The 17,711-nt window shown below is 39.5% G+C and overlaps 1 protein-coding gene across 1 annotated transcript in view; it reads right to left on the reverse strand.

Annotated features, from left to right (window-relative positions):
- LOC133654126 (guanine nucleotide-binding protein G(i) subunit alpha-1-like) overlaps positions 1-17,711 on the reverse strand; it is a 43,104-nt gene that overhangs the window by 4,983 nt on the left and 20,410 nt on the right. The window contains exons 3-8 of the mRNA XM_062054173.1: positions 17,277-17,418; positions 14,820-14,977; positions 9,358-9,486; positions 8,547-8,676; positions 6,497-6,650; positions 2,681-2,888 (exon numbers count right to left, since the gene is read on the reverse strand). Of these exons, the coding sequence (XP_061910157.1) occupies positions 2,698-2,888; positions 6,497-6,650; positions 8,547-8,676; positions 9,358-9,486; positions 14,820-14,977; positions 17,277-17,418 (904 nt within the window). The 3' untranslated portion in view covers positions 2,681-2,697. The remainder of the gene's footprint in view (positions 1-2,680; positions 2,889-6,496; positions 6,651-8,546; positions 8,677-9,357; positions 9,487-14,819; positions 14,978-17,276; positions 17,419-17,711) is intronic.

Consider the following 17,711-nt stretch of genomic DNA (forward strand, 5'->3'; position numbering starts at 1 on the left):
ACGAGGGTGGATAACAGATATTGTATGGCCGGGTCGGGGAACTTTATTTAGCAGGTAAATCTACTGGTAAAATGTTGGTTACTGTACTTTTATAGAAAAATGCTTGAATGTTTAAAATGTGAGCATAAAGTGTTTCTTTCTGTTAATTCAACCTAAAGTGTTGGTTGCTCTTTATTAAAATAAGATGTGAATGCATTGTCCATTAATTGCTGTTTACTTGCTTGTCTGTATTGATAATTCATTTATACCGAAAATATAGGAAACTTCACCTGCAGTGTCCGGAATCCAGTATTTATTTCACTGTCACACTGCTTGATTTGTTTTGCTAAAAAGTGACTGAATCATATCGGCAACTCCATATATCGAATCAAGTCGTTGTTAAAATGAATCATTACACCCCTATTACATATCATATGTTTTGTACATTATTAATTTTACAAAAACCATTACTTTTGGTAAAAAAAATATTTAAGCAACGGAAAATCTGAGGAGTCACTTAAGCGCTGAAATACTTTTTAGTAAGTCGTGCTATAATAACAGAGTTTCAGAAAAGAGATGGGATTCCCATCACTAATACACATGACATATTTACTGGTTGTATTTCCTGGTCTTGTCTGAATAGTTTCACCACGTCATGTCAGTCCTGCCCCCTTCTTATTGCGTCAGACCATGAGGGTAGTTTTAGCCGTCATGTCCCGCCCACTTGTATCTCAACATAATTTTTTGCTTCTGCTCCGCTTTGCTCTTTGACTTGATTCATTTTGTTGTTATGTTTCAGTGTCTCCTATGTTTATATTCAAATAAATGTTATTTAGCTCCCTGCTTGCCTGCTTGACATGTTTCTAGTCTGCTGAATCTCCAACAACACCTGGCTGTGATAATATTAGTTTGAAGTCCTGCTCACAGTTGCTCATATAATTATAGCAGAGTGTGGAAAAGAACACTTTAAAAGTAAAGCTATTATTTTTAGGCATTCTAGCCTTCATCTTTTCTTGTGCTGTCAAATGATTATTAAAAAAAACCCAGATAAATCAAACGTTTGAATTGTAATTAATCAATCACAATAATAACTTGCTTGCATAATTAAATTTAACTTTAAAGAACGTCTGCAAAGACAACTAACTTCCAACAATCTGGTTGCTAAATATGGGCTCATATTTTGGTCGCTGATAAATACTTGCTCATTATGAGTTCAGCAAAAACAGACTTCTTCTCTGTTCCCAGCTTGTCTTTGTGGAGACAAAGTGCACAGAGAGTCACGGCACACGACAGAGTGATTGTTTTCAAAACAAGGCGCATGTCCTTCACTGTGAGTTCCCTCCCGTCTTAAGGTTTCAACAGAAACACAACTGACTTAATGGATCTCACATTGCGTTGTATTTACTTGCTTTGGAACGTTGGTCAATACATACTGTAAATACAGTACAAATCAGGTGGTTCAACATCTTTTTTTAATAAGTTAGTCAACTTGCAATGTGTTTGGATACAGAACCAATTGCTACCGTAGGGAAAGGCACAAATTGAAGTCATCTGTTTCACCAAACTGTCACCATTATGAAACCTTTAGTAACTCTAGGTAACACGCTGGATCCGCCCCTTTTTGGATCGAATCAAGGTCCACAGATTGAGAGTGGAAAGCTTTAGCCAACGAGCTAAAAGCCTGAGCTGTCAGCTCGTTGTTCAGCGCAAATCTTGTGGTGCCAGAGTGTGAGTTTTACCAATGTACACTCGCACAGATGCAATAGCTGACATCCGTTACACACACATGTACTATTCAAAGCCACATTATAACAACATGAATTGGCAAACAAGTGTAAAAATAAGTTAACTGTGGTGTAGCAAACATCATATCATACTATTCTTACCTGTTACTGTAAATAGGGCGGAAGGTAATAAACAAGAAAAAAAGAGTACACTTTACAGTCTGTTTGTCTTTTAATTCTGATGTTGATTTACAGGCGCTTGAGCAGCCACTGCAATAGTTTTTTTGTGTTCCATTGATTATATGGTCATTGTCTTTGGAATAACTGTGTATTGGCATTACACAAAAAAGTAAAACACAAGTGGAGATTATATTTTTGATGTTATCTTGCAAGACATGCAGATGTTTCACAATACCTGGCATACCTGACAATTTTAATCGACTTTAAATAAAAAAAAACCCTAAGATGACAGAAAGGCTAGCTTAGTGATATATGCCGCTATCACTGCTTTCCTGTCCCTATAATACTTTTGCTGAAATAAAATAAAAAAATAAATAAAAAAAGAAGACCCCAATAATTTGAAACAATGCAATTTTGTTAAAATGTCATTGACAAACATTTTTTTTATGTTTTCCTAAATATACATAATTTATTTGCTCAAAACTTGGTAACAGTATTATCTACAGTCCGATCGGGGTGTATTTTGAAGCAAAATTTGTCACAGTGCACAGCCTCTCCTCACTCATCTTTGCACTGATATACACTTTGACCTGATCACTGACCATATAACAACCTACGGAGCCTTTTAGATAATCATCCATAGGTCAAGTAAAAGAGCAAGTGCGTCGAAAAATGATTCGGGTGATTACTCTGTGTTGCTACATGATTAATGCGATCATTAATTAACTCAGACCAAAAATGTGTAAAATAAATATAATATATAATCATCCACATAACCAGTTGACTAATAAGCTTACCTTCAGGTCCTAAATCTTTAGTAGAGTCCGATATCCGTCAGGTTGATTTTGATAATAACATCGGTGATAACGTCAAACACAAACTGCACATTCTGGGTGTCTGTGGCACAAGTAAAGTGGGTGTAGATCTCCTTGCTGGCCTTTTTTTTATTCAAGTCTTCAAACTGGCTTTGGATGTACTGCGCTGCATCCTCATACGTGTTTTCACCTATATAAAAAAAAGGCAAGTGTTTATGTCTAAATGATTAAGTAAGAAAGTGAAAACAGCAGCAAAATAGCAAAGAACTGAACAGTGTGGACAGTGAGAACATTTTTCATCATTAAACAGACAAGCAATAACAGGTTAAAGTATATGTTTAGAATGGAGTCTAAAGTGCTGTTGTGGCACCGTGAGCTTTGGTTTGCTTTCTCAAACGTGTTCAACAGCAATAGTACTCACCTGTCAAATGTCAGCCACATACGCATATTGCCCGTCCCATTAAAAGGGGTGGGGGTGTTGCACTAATATACAACAAAAACTTTAGCCTTACCTCGGACCTAAATAATAAATAGAACTCGTTTGAGGTGCTTACTGTGAGGTTTGTCACACCGCTGCCTCTGCACCTGGCTGTCATCTATCGCCCCCCAGGGCCCTATTCGGACTTTATCAATGAATTTTCAGAGTTCGTTGCTGATCTAGTGACGCACGCCGACAATATAATCATAATGGGAGACTTTAACATCCATATGAATACCCCATCGGACCCACCATGCGTGGCGCTCCAGACTATAATTGATAGCTGTGGTCTTACACAAATAATAAATGAACCCACGCATCGCAACGGTAATACGATAGATCTAGTGCTTGTCAGGGGTGTCACCACCTCTAAAGTTATGATACTCCCGTACACTAAAGTAATGTCCGATCATTACCTTATAAAATTCGAAGTTCTGACTCATTGTCAACAAACTAATAATAATAATAATAATAACTACTATACTATTAATGCTGCCACAACGACGACTCTTACTGACCTACTGCCTTCGGTAATGGCACCATTCCCAAATTATGTGGGCTCTATTGATAACCTCACTAACAGCTTTAACGACGCCCTGCGTGACACCATTGATAGTGTAGCACCGCTAAAGCTAAAAAGGGCCCCTAAATGGCGTACCCCATGGTTTACAGAAGAAACTAAAGCCCAGAAATTATCATGTAGAAAGCTGGAACGCAAATGGCGTGCGACTAAACTTGAAGTTTTCCATCAAGCATGGAGTGATAGTTTAATAACTTAAAAACTCATGCTTACCTCAGCTAAAGCTAAATATTACTCAAATCTCATCCACCTCAACAAAAATGATCCTAAATTTTTGTTTAGTACAGTAGCATCGCTAACCCAACAAGGGACTCCTCCCAGTAGCTCCACCCACTCAGCAGATGACTTTATGAATTTCTTTAATAAGAAAATTGAAGTAATTAGAAAAGAGATTAAAGACAATGCATCTCAGCTACAGCTGGGTTCTATTAACACAGATACGACTGTATATACGACAGACACCGTCCTCCAAAATAGTTTTTCTCTCTTTGATGAAATAACATTGGAGGAATTGTTAAAATGTGTAAATGGGACAAAACAAACAACATGTTTACTTGACCCAATTCCTGGGAAACTTATCAAGGAGCTTTTTGTTTTATTAGGTCCATCAGTGTTAAATATTATAAACTTATCACTTTCCTCTGGTACTGTTCCCCTAGCATTCAAAAAAGCGGTTATTCATCCTCTACTCAAAAGACCTAACCTCGATCCTGACCTCATGGTGAACTACCGGCCGGTGTCCCACCTTCCGTTTATCTCGAAAATTCTCGAAAAAATTGTCGCACAGCAGCTAAATGAACACTTAGCGTCTAACAATCTCTGTGAACCTTTTCAATCCGGTTTCAGGGCAAATCACTCTACGGAGACAGCCCTCGCAAAAATGACTAATGATCTATTGCTAACGATGGATTCTGATGCGTCATCTATGTTGCTGCTTCTTGATCTTAGCGCCGCTTTCGATACTGTTGATCATAATATTTTATTAGAGCGTATCAAAACGCGTATTGGGATGTCAGACTTAGCCTTTTCTTGGTTTAACTCTTATCTTACTGACAGGATGCAGTGTGTCTCCCATAACAATGTGACCTCGGACTATGTTAAGGTAACGTGCGGAGTTCCCCAGGGTTCGGTTCTTGGCCCTGCACTCTTTAGTATTTACATGCTGCCGCTAGGTGACATCATACGCAAATACGGTGTTAGCTTTCACTGTTATGCGGATGACACCCAACTCTACATGCCCCTAAAGTTGACCAACACGCCGGATTGTAGTCAGCTGGAGGCGTGTCTTAATGAAATTAAACAATGGATGTCCGCTAACTTTTTGCAACTCAACGTTAAGAAAACGGAAATGCTGATTATCGGTCCTGCTCAACACTGACATCTATTTAACAAGGCGACTCTGTAAAGAATCTGGGTATTATCTTCGACCCAACCCTCTTGTTTGAGTCACACATTAAGAGTGTTACTAAAACGGCCTTCTTTCATCTCCGTAATATCGCTAAACTTCGTTCCATTTTGTCCACAAGCGATGCTGAGATCATTATCCATGCGTTCGTTACATCTCGTCTCGATTACTGTAACGTTTTATTTTCAGGCCTCCCTATGTCTAGCATTAAAAGATTACAGATGGTACAAAATGCAGCTGCTAGACTTTTGACAAAAACAAGAAAGTTTGATCATATTACGCCTATACTGGCTCACTTGCACTGGCTTCCTGTGCACCTAAGATGCGACTTTAAGGTTTTACTACTTACGTATAAAATACTACACGGTCAAGCGCCTGCCTATCTTGCCGATTGTATTGTACCATATGTCCCGGCAAGAAATCTGCGTTCAAAGAACTCCGGCTTATTAGTGATTCCCAGAGCCCCAAAAAAGTCTGCGGGCTCCAATATTATGGAATGCCCTCCCGGTAAAAGTTAGAGATGCTACCTCAGTAGAAGCATTTAAGTCTCATCTTAAAACTCATTTGTATACTCTAGCCTTTAAATAGACTCCCTTTTTAGACCAGTTGATCTGCCGTTTCTTTTCTTTTCTTTTCTACTCTGCTCCGGGGTGGACTCCTAGCCTGTTCATCGGATGGGGACATCTCTACGCTGCTGACCCGTCTCCGCTCGGGATGGTTCCTGCTGGCCCCACTATGGACTGGACTCTCGCTGATGTGTTGGACTTTCACAATATTATGTCAGACCCACTCGAAATCCATTGCTTTTGGTCTCCCCTAGAGGGGGGGGGGGGGGGGGGGTTACCCACATATGCGGTCCTCTCCAAGGTTTCTCATAGTCAATCACATTGACGTCCCACTGGGGTGAGTTTTCCTTGCCCGTATGTGGGCTCTGTACCGAGGATGTCGTTGTGGCTTGTACAGCCCTTTGAGACACTTGTGATTTAGGGCTATATAAAAAAACATTGATTGATTGATTGATTGAAAGTAACAGACATTTAACATTTGTATCTTATAACCAACCTGCATTTACAAAAACACTTATTAGTAATACTTTTCTAGAAAGACATTTGACAACTATATGGATATATTGTATTCAGTCAGTCAGAGTCAGAACACTCAAAGTCAAGGAAGTTTTGTTCATCGCTACAATATTTGTTGTGCATCCGAGAGAACCATGTTTCAAGATAAGCGCAACTACTTACAATCTGATCGCATCGTTGACAAGTATGACATATCGGTTATGTTTCCCTTTACGTACATTAAGGTTAAACCTGTAGATGCTGTTTGTTTTACCTTTGTACTCGGGGTAGCAAATTGTAAGAGGACTCCTGCCTATCTTCTCCTCAAACAAGTCCTTCTTGTTGAGGAAGAGGATGATAGAGGTTCTCGTAAACCATTTGTTGTTGCAGATGGAGTCAAAGAGCTTCATGCTCTCATGCATGCGGTTCTGAGGAGAGAGACAAAGGCAAAGATAGAGCAACTTGGTTCTTAAACGTCATCATGTTGTACATATACACCACTGACGTGCGGTTAGATTCATACTTGGTGTTTAGCTTTAGTTATATTTAATGTTAATTATTACAATAACAATAAACAAACAATACAAATAGCATTTGTTTTTATCAGGACTTTGTCTACCCTTGATTTAAAAATGGTTGAAATAGCAGGATGAGTAAATGTTTCTGAATAAAGTTAATTTTTATTTTCTTAATTTAAGTGCTGATGGCTAAATTAGAGTGACTAATAGGAGTAGGCTTCATAAACCGATAAGTCGACTAATCGCTAAGATAGTTGATAGTCAGTTAGTCAAAGGCTGCTGCTCGCCTTTTTTAACTGGCACATAAAACATGAGCACATTACCCCCATTTTAGCATCACTTCAATGGCTCGCAGTTTATTTGAGATTTCATTTTTAAGTTTATTGATTGTTTTTAAATCTCTTACGGATTAGCGCCACAATAAATTTTAGACCTTTTAAAAATCTACACACCAACAAGGTCTCTGAGGTCTGCTGATCAATTTCTTCTTTTCATCCCAAAAACCCGGTAAATTGCAGAGGGTATCGTGTGTTTTGAGCTGTGGGTCCAAAATTTTGGAACGATATCCCTCTGGTTATTCGGACATCTCCCTCTTTAATTCATTTTAAATCCCGTCTTAAAACATATTTTTACTCCTTGGCTTTTAAACCAGATTGAGCGTTGTGCGATCCTAGTAAATGTTCTTTTCTCTTATGTATTTATTCTCCTTTTTAGTTAAATATTTTTACACTTGACTGTTCTTAGTTTTATTCTGCTTTTAAATGTGTTTCAACTACTGTGCAACACTTTGTTAAACTTTCATTATTTTTTTGCAATGTGCTATACAAATAAAGTAGATTGGATTGGATGACTCGTCGACTATAAAAATAGTCCTATGACTGCACTGCAATAACAAGGTAAGGTCGCTTGCGCACTAATCAGAGAGGTCTGGCTCCCAGCGGCCACATCATAGGTTTCCACCCTGTATAGAGCCAAGTGCACTCACAGTAGGGCGCAGTGCACTAAGAGGGAAAGCTTACTTGCGCACTAAAGCAAAGAGGATAGGCTACCGTAGAGTCCATTATAAGCTTCTACCCTATCAGGAAATGTGCATATGCAATGATATATACTACCGTTCAAAAGTTTGGGGTCACATTGAAATGTCCTTATTTTTGAAGGAAAAGCACTGTACTTTTCAATGAAGATCACTTTAAACTAGTCTTAACTTTAAAGAAATACACTCTATACATTGCTAATGTGGTAAATGACTATTCTAGCTGCAAATGTCTGGTTTTTGGTGCAATATCTACATAGGTGTATAGAGGCCCATTTCCAGCAACTATCACTCCAGTGTTCTAATGATACAATGTGTTTGCTCATTGGCTCAGAAGGCTAATTGATGATTAGAAAACCCTTGTGCAATCATGTTCACACATCTGAAAACAGTTTAGCTCGTTATAGAAGCTACAAAACTGCCCTTCCTTTGAGCAGATTGAGTTTCTGGAGCATCACATTTGTGGGGTCAATTAAACGCTCAAAATGGCCAGAAAAAGAGAACTTTCACCTGAAACTCGACAGTCTATTCTTGTTCTTAGAAATGAAGGCTATTCCACAAAATTGTTTGGGTGACCCCAAACTATTGAACGGTAGTGTATATCAATAATTTTTTTAAGTGATTGGAACACATTTGTAACACTGTTCAATGAACAAGTGTTCATATTTCTTTATGTTATCATTATTTGTTTTGTTCTATTAACATGCCCCACCTGCCTCCCCTGACCGAACATCCCTGATACATACAAACACCATGAAGACAAACTAACAAACCATCTCTTCATCCTCAGCCAAGACCAAGTCATAGTCATTGAGTGCCACACAGAAAATGATGGCTGTGACTTCCTCAAAGCAATGAATCCACTTCTTCCTCTCTGAGCGCTGACCTCCGACATCAAACATTCTGGACATACAGAAAGCAAAGCTGTATAAATATAATCTTATTTGTAGCTACACCCTTTTATTAGACATTAGCATGGTCTCTTGCCAGCACAACACCTCTGAGACGGACAAAAAATATGCTATTCCAATCAATTTTCTTTGTAATTATTGTTTTTAGGTGGAATACCTGCCAGTTTCCATCCACTTCATTATCAATTGAAAACCCTAGTGGGACATTAATCCATCCATCACACAGAATAAACAAGACATCTCTTCTCTCTGTCTTTTGAAGATATGCAAATGAAGTCTTCAATCATCGTTTGTTACATTAGCATGAAAATCAAAATAATCGAGAAGAAAGCAGCCTCTGTCTTGAAACTAAAGCACTTTGAATTATGACAGTCGCATGTGATCCATCAGCAGTAACATTAATAGAAGTTTGCAGAAGTTAATATATCAGTATTTGGCAGATAACAATCTAAATAGTGAACAACACTAAATGCAGTATAATTTATTGTGTTTGCTGTAGTAAAGCTGACTTTATATATCCCCTGCAAGCTATTTGGAGGCTCCAAACATTAGTGTTTATCTGTAAATCAACAAATCTCAAAGCTGGCCAGTAACCCATCCTCAGGTTGTTTAATAATGGTATTTTTGTGGCACAAACACCCCATCTGTAGTCTTATGTGCAGCTTTTACTAACTTGAAGTAAAGATCTTTGAAGGTGAAGTGAGTTTCCACGATTCCTGTGGTTTTGACACGCGTCCGCAGTACATCTTGCTGGGTCGGGATGTAGTTGGGCTGACAGAGCCTGTCGAAGTCATTCAGATAGCTGCAAAACAGAATATATGGTAAAATAAGATCTCGGGTCAGTCGGCAAGACATGATCAGAGGCCAAAAACATTAAGGCTATGGGTGTATGACACTTAACACCAACAAAACTCTTCTGTGTTGTAACACAGTGTTTTTAGATAAACATTGTTTAATCGATTTAGAGTGCAGCAAAGTTTGGACAAGCACTGTGACTGAACACACAACTCCGAAATGTAATGTTAGCACAGATGCTAGTGTTAAAACAACAGGATATTATGCAACTGTATCAGTAAAAGAACTTGCTGACCTTACCGTGGTATTTTCAGGTTATATTACTACTAGGGATGCCAACACACTGAAAAATAAATAAGGGGCACTTTCTTGGCAGGGTTGGCTGAACCAAATTACACAGCAATTTTCTTTTCATGTTTTGCCATTTATTTCTTTTTATTTGTGTGCAACTATTTTTATAACATTTGACTCAAACTTTAATTGAGTTAGATGAATGTTTAGGAATAATACATTTTTTAAACTTTTCCATGTTGATGATCTCATCTTGCTCATTTGGTTTGAAACCGAAATATTCCACAAACGGGACATTTGGCTTTGCAATCATATTTTTTCCTCCTAATTTCTGTTACCTCGGGTTGCTTCTCTCTGACGAGTCGAGACTAGCAAGGCTCTGTCCGTGCATCGTGTGTGTGTAAGCTGATTTCTTGAGACAAAGATTGAACAGTGCATCAGGAAAGTATTCACAGCGCTTCACTTTTTCAACATTTTGTTATGTTACAGCTTTATTCCAAAATGGAATACATTAATTTTTGTCCTCAAAATTTTACACACAATATCCCATAAAGGCAATGTGGAAAAAAAAAAAAGTTTATTTTTGCAAATTTATAAAAAAAATTAAAAATTAAAAACAATAAAATCACATGTACATAAGCATTCACAGCATTTGCTCAATAATTTGTTGATACACCTTTGTCAGCAATTACAGCCCTAAATATTTTTTAATATATTCCTCTTTGCCCATTCCTCTTTGCAGCGCCTCTTAAGCTCCATCTGATTGGATGGGAAGTGTTGATTTTCATTCAGGATGTCTCTGTACATTGCTGCATTCATCTTAGTCTAGTCAGGTAGGTGACCAAGAACCCGATGGTCACTCTGTCAGAGCTCCAGCATTCCTCTGTGGGGAGAGGAGCACCTTCCAGAGGGACAATAATTTCTGCAGCAACCCACCAATCAGGCCTGTATCGTAGAGTGGCCAGACGGAAGCCATTTCTTAATAAAAGGTTTGCCAGTATGCACCTGAAAGAAATCCAGACCATGACAAACACAATGTTTTGGTCTGATGAGACAAAGATTGAACTCTTTGGCGTAAGCCAGGCATCTTTTTGGAGGAAACCAGGCCCCACTCATCACCAGGCCAATAAAATCTCTACAGTAAAGAATGGTGGTGGGAGGATAGGGTAGAGGGAAAGCTGACTGCAGCAATGTACAGAGACATATTGGATGAAAACAAATGGTTCTCATCCAACCTGATGCAGCAAAGAGGCAAAACTGCTCAAGGATAGGTGTGACAAGCTTGCGGCATCGTATAAAAAAAGACTGGAGGCTGTAATTTCTGCCAAATGTGCATCAACAAAGTATTGATCAAAAACTGTGAATACTTATGTACACATTATATTTTTAGTTTTTCTATTTTTAATACATTTGCAAAATAAAATATAAATCGTCATTTATTGTCATTGTGTGTAGAATGTTGAGGACAAAATTGCATTGATTCCATTGTGGAATAAGGCTGTAACATAAAACAATGTAGAAAAAGTGAAGCGCTGTGAATACTTTCCAGAAGCACTGTAGTTGACTGATAAGAAGACACGGACATGACAATTATTGATGACAGCAACATTATCAAGTGTATTCTAATGTATCATTTCATTACAGTGAGACAATCACATTAGAATTAAGCTTCATGTCTGCACCAGTTACCCTTCCTGACACAATCCAGTCTAGGAATTAACCTGCACCCTCCTTATTCTCTCATTGATGAGAGAATACAATTGTAGTACAAAGTGTGTTTCTTTAAGGCTTGATACAGGACAGCGTATTTATATTTTGTTTTTAAAGAGACGGTTTGCTACCCTAATTACTACTGCTCTAATGTATGCTTCAAACAAAATCATCTAATTTAATCACACCTACAACACATTTGGTCGTCTGCAGAGACAAGTAACTTCCAACAATCCGGTTGCTAAGTATGGGCTCATATTTTGGTCGCTGATACCAGTAAATACTTGCTCATTATGAATTCAGCATAAACAGACTTCTTCTCTGTTCCCCGCTTGTCTTTGTGGAGACAAAGTGCACAGAGAGTCACGGCACACGACAGAGTGATTGTTTTGAAAACAAGGCGCATGTCCTCACTGTGAGTTCCCTCCCGTCTTACTGTTTCAACAAAAACACAACTGACTTCATGCCCAATGGATCTCACATTGCTTTGTTTTTACTTGCTTTGGAACGTTGGTCAATACATACTGTAAATACAGTACAACTCTGGTAGTTCAACATCTTTTTTTAATAAATTAGTCAACTTGCAATGCGTTTGGATATAGAACATACTTGCCAACCCTCCCGTTTTTAGCGGGAGAATCCCGGTATTCAGCGCCTCTCCCGACAACCTCCCGACAGAGATTTTCTCCCGACAAACTCCCGGTATTCAGCCGGAGCTGGAGGCCACGCCCCCACCAGCTCAATGCGGACCTGAGACTGAGTGGGGACAGCCTGTTCTCATGTCCGCTTTCCCACAATATAAACAGCTTGCCTAACGAATTCAAACGAATGGAAACAAGAATTTCAGTTCATCCAGGACAGTTCGAAGGGGAAGGTGTATGTTGCCTGTAAATATGTAGAACAGACTTCTCCATTGAACACGGTGGCCGAAATGATATACTCAACATGAACGGAGAAGTTAAACAGGACAATACTGCCATCTAATGGATAGCCACCGGAACACTGAAATTCAAGTATTTCTTTTATGTAAATAAAATAAATATATATATATATATATATATATATATATATATATATATATATATATATATATATATATATATATAGCTAGAATTCACTGAAAGTCAAGTATTTCATACATATATATACATATATATATATATATATATATATATGAAATACTCGAGTTGGTGAATTCTAGCTGTAAATAACCACGCCCCCAACCCCCCCCCAACCACCACCACCCCTCCACCCCCGACCAAGGCCCCCCCCACCCCCTACCCCCCACCCCCCACCCCCCGATATTGGAGGTCTCAAGGTTGGCAAGTATGATATAGAACCAATTGCTACCATAGGGAAAGGCCCAAATTGAAGTCATCTGTTCCACCAAACTGTCACCATTATGAAACATTTATCAACTCTAGGTAACCCGCTGGATCTGCCCCTTTTTGGATTGAATCAAGGTCCACAGATTGAGAGTGGAAAGCTTTAGCCAACAAGCTAAACGCCTGAGCTGTCAGCTCATTGTTCAGCGCAACTCTTGTGGTGCCAGAGTGTGAGTTTTACCAATGTACTCACGCACAGATGCAATAGCTGACATCCGTTACACACAAATGCACTATTCAAAGCCACATTATAACAATATGAATTGGCAAACAAGTGTAAAAATAAGTTAACTGTGGTGTAGCAAACATCAGAAACAATTGTGTCATACTATTCTTACCTGTTACTGGAAACGTATACAATTGTAAAAAGAAGGGCGGAAGGTAATAAACAAGAAAAAGGAGTACACTTTACAGTCCGTTTCTCTTTTAATTCTGATGTTGATTTACAGGCGCTTGAGCAGCCAGTGCAATAGTTTTTTTTTGTGTTCCAATGATTATATGGTCAATGTCTTTGGAATAACTGTGTAGTGGCATTACACAAAAAAGTAAAAGAAAAAGCAAAACACAAGTGGAGATGATATTTTTGATATTATTTTACAAGACATGCAGATGTTTCACAATACCTGGCATACCTGACAATTTTAAATCAACTTTAAATAAAAAAAAACCTAAGATGACAGAAAGGCTGGGTTAGTGATATGTGGCGCTATCACTGCTTTCCTGTACCTATAATACTTTTGCTGAAATAAATCCTGATAATTCTGAATCTCAAAGTGATAGGGCTAAGAAACGTAATGCTAAAGTAATGCTGGCCTCTTTGCATTCACACAATAAATTGCTATGTGATAGTTCGACAGCTTTAGGTGCTGCTTTGACTCTGTTCTTGCTCAGGAATGCAATTCTGTGAGCAACAAGCTCACACAGCGACCCTTAAAAAACAAGACACATCTTGCCTCCTTTGGGCCCCAAGTGGAAACACTGCTGCTATTAAAGGGTGATGAGAAGGAAGATACAACATCACAACAACAAAGCACCGAACAAGACTAACATTCCAGAAATGGAAGTGGCTCGTTGTGCAATAAAGAAAGTATTAAACAAAGTGAAGGTTGAGATTAGCCAATATGACAGTTAGCTATCTTTGTGTAACACTGACATATTTTCTTGTTTCTGTTTCATTCCAGCTTTCAACCACATCATGTGACTATAATATAAAACAGGGCTATTTGACTGGTGGCCTGGGGCCCAAATCCGGCCTGAGAATGACACTATAGTAAAAGTGGGAGACAAAAATGTTTGCAGCAAATTCCTAAAAACAGTTCACAGAACTAAAAACGGAGAGTTCTCCTGTTGTACAGAGAAACTTGGACCACTGTAAACACATTGAAAGATTCTTGCATTGACATTTTAACCTGGCTAGCAAACAGAACACTGGGATCCAAACTTGTGATTTACATAACTGAGGCGTTCCTCAAGGCAGGCACCCTTTTAGGTTCTCTCCTTTTTGGCAGGTACAATTTTTTTTCGTAATGTGATTTATGTAACTAAGGTTTTGCTGTAGCTTGTTTACTTCAGATGCAGTCAGTAGTCATTTTCTCAACTTATTTGGTTATACTAGTGGTGTTCCTCAAAGTCTCATTTCAAGTCCTCTCTTTTTCATCATTTGGGCTATTCAACTGGTGGCCCGCCAGTTCGGTTCAAAAACAACATAATTTTGCAGAAGGTACCTAAAAACAGCAGAGAGTTTCTGTAACTCTGACCAATCTATTTACTATTAGTCTTATTTTGTATATTTTTGGAAATATACAAAATAAGACTAATATTGAAGGAAGTCTGGCCCCGTGGTCCTTAGCTTTCTAGAAATGTCGCCCCCAAAACAATCTAGTTTAATATTTCTGGTGTAAGAGGTGCAAGTAGCGCTCATCTGAAGCCGAAAAAAATATGACTGAGTTCTTACTATGCAGCAGAGTCGTTAAGCTGGTACTCTCGGGATCTGTCAAAGCAGGTCTGAACACCGCTATCACTCCACAACCGCTGGATCACGCCGCTGAGCTCTGCTGGCATCACACCTTCCTCTGCTGCACTGGCCAGCACAAACAGCTGACGGGCATCACCCTGGAAAGATACAAGCCTTCATGGCACATTGGATTCTTGGAATGCATGTTTTAAAGGGGAACTGCAATTTTTTTTAAATGTTGCCTATTTTTCACAATCAACATGAAAGACAAGAAGACTGAAGTGTTTTTGTTTTTTTAACGCATTCTAACTCGTAAATAAACGTCAATAAAATTTGTTTAGATTGAAACCAATGGGAGGTCCTCTTTTTCGCCCATAAAGCCCTCTAAAAAAACATCCAAAAAGCGCCAACAATACTACATTTACATTTTGTGACTGCAATTTTAACCAAGTATTAGTGATATTGTTATTATAAGCGCTAACGCAGGCAAACCTTTTTTAGCGGCGTAATGTCACAGAGAACTAACAAGCGAGTTACTGCTTTGTTGACATCATCGGCTGGTGAGCTGCTTTCTCGCCTCAGAGCTCGTGAACATTTATTCTACATCAGATACCCCGCATTCCGCCCGAATTCAGCTGAGATAGGCTCCAGCCCCTCTCCCCGTGACCCCGAAAAGGGACAAGCGGTAGAAAATGGATGGATAGATATCATGCCTCTTACCTGGACTGTAGAAGGATAAGAACATAATCAGACAAAATGGTCAACTTTGGTATCCAATTTAGACCCGGGAATGGCAAGAAAGACCTGAAAAGATGCTTGTCCACCCCACTTTTTTCTTAGTGAGGATTATGAGCCATTCTTCATCTTAACGGCAATATAACAATGTCCTAACAGTTAGCATTCTAGTAACAGCAACTTTGGCATCCAATTTAGACCCGGGAATGGCAAGAAAGACCTGAAAAGACACTTGTCCACCCCATTTTTTCTTATTGAAGATTATGAGCCATTCTTCATCTTCATATAACAACGTCCTAACAGTTGGCATTCTAGTGACAGCAGACATTGTACAGTAAGTGATATGTAGTGATGACTTACTTAGTTCCTCCCATTCCTGTTGGAACTTTGGGCAACGAGTCCCCTCCATTTGTTCCGGTCACTGGCGACCCTTCTTGCTCCATGCCAGCTGACTACATGTCTCTCAGGTCTTCCTTGGCTGTTTGTCTCCACGTCTTCTTTGGCCGTCCTCTCTTCCTCTTTCCCCCTTCTGGCACCTAGTCCATTGCCACACTTGCCGGTCTCTCTCTTGGCAGTCGGAGTACGCGTCCAGCCATTCTCCTTCTCATGTCAGAGACTATGTCAGACAATGGTGCTACCCCTGCCCTTCTCATCACCTCTTCATTGGTGATGTGGTCTTTCCATGAGATCCTCAAGATGTATCTGAGGCACCGTCGGTGGAAGACATCCAGCTTGTTAGTAATGCTTGATGTCTTCATCCACGTCTCACAGGCATAGGTCACTGTAGGGATGACCACTGACATATAGAGGCGCAGCTTTGTGGACGTACTGATAGATTTTGATGACCAGATGTCCCGGAGGCGTTGGAAAACTCCTGCAGCTTTTTCGATTCTGGTCTGTACATTCTTTTCTGCGTCTCCAGTGTTTGAGATGTTGCTTCCAAGATACGTGAAGTTCTCAACGTACTCTATGCCTTGTTCGCCTACGGTGAGCAGTGGAACGTTTTGGTCTTGTGCGACGGTCATGGCCTTGGTCTTCTCTTGGCTTATACGTAGGCCGACTTTTTCCCCTTGCTCATGCAGATTGTTGGTAAATTTTTGGAGCGCAGCGTAGGAATGGCTAAGCAGAGCCAAGTCGTCCGCAAAGTCCATATCTGCCAGTCTGCCCCCTCCCCACTTAATGCAGAGGTTTGCTCCGACGACAGACTTCCTCATGACAAAGTCTATGACAATGATGAACAGTCAGGGAGACAAGATGCAACCCTGTCTTACCTCGGTCACAATGTCAAAGTCGTCGGTTGTGCTGTGTGGTTTTCACTCAACAGGTGGAGTTGTGGTACAGGGCTCTGAAGATGTTGACGTACTTTAATGGTATACCGTATAGCTGGAGGATCTGCCACAGTGATTCCCGGTGGATGCTGTCGTAGTGATGCCGTATGTTTAGAATGATCAAAACACGTACATTTTACATGTTGTGAATGTGCCTGTTACTACATTACATATATACAGGGTGTATATAAAACATTGATGGAGGGGTTTGGATGTTTTAAGCACTTTATAGGCAGAATAGAGCGACTCGTATAGGCTCCATTGTATGCAGACTTTTGATTGCATTTATTTACTAGTTAGAATTCATAAAAAAATAAAAGCATATGTGTGCTTGTCTTACAATATTCCAAAAAAGTGCAGTCCCACTTTAAGTATTTTAGTATTGTTATCTTACCGCCCGGGCCTCATCCCCAAACTCTATCTTTAGGCGCCCCATGGCCCGGACAATGGCCATGATGGACTGGATGGTGTTGCTGTAGACTACCACTTTGTACTGACTGCACTCCTCCTCTGAGTAGCCATCTTCGTGAATGATTCTAGCAAACACAGAAAAAAAACAAATCCCAACAAGCTTTCAGAGATTGTATAAATATTTAAAACTGTGACCAACGATTGTACTAATGTGGGACATGTTAGCGATCTGCAACATTTCCTGCAATGCTGTCATTAGAGCTGGAATTTGAGCTCCAGTGACCATGCAGCATGGGTAATGTGGGAAACGGTGGAGTCTATTCATGTCTTGCCAGGCTATGACTGCCCTCTGTGGCCTTTGTTTTGCATGTTGTGCAAAATGGGGAGCTTTTTGCTGTGCCCCGATGTACTCTCATTT

Source organism: Entelurus aequoreus, linkage group LG07 (genome assembly GCF_033978785.1).
Source record: "Entelurus aequoreus isolate RoL-2023_Sb linkage group LG07, RoL_Eaeq_v1.1, whole genome shotgun sequence".
NCBI lineage: Eukaryota > Metazoa > Chordata > Actinopteri > Syngnathiformes > Syngnathidae > Entelurus > Entelurus aequoreus.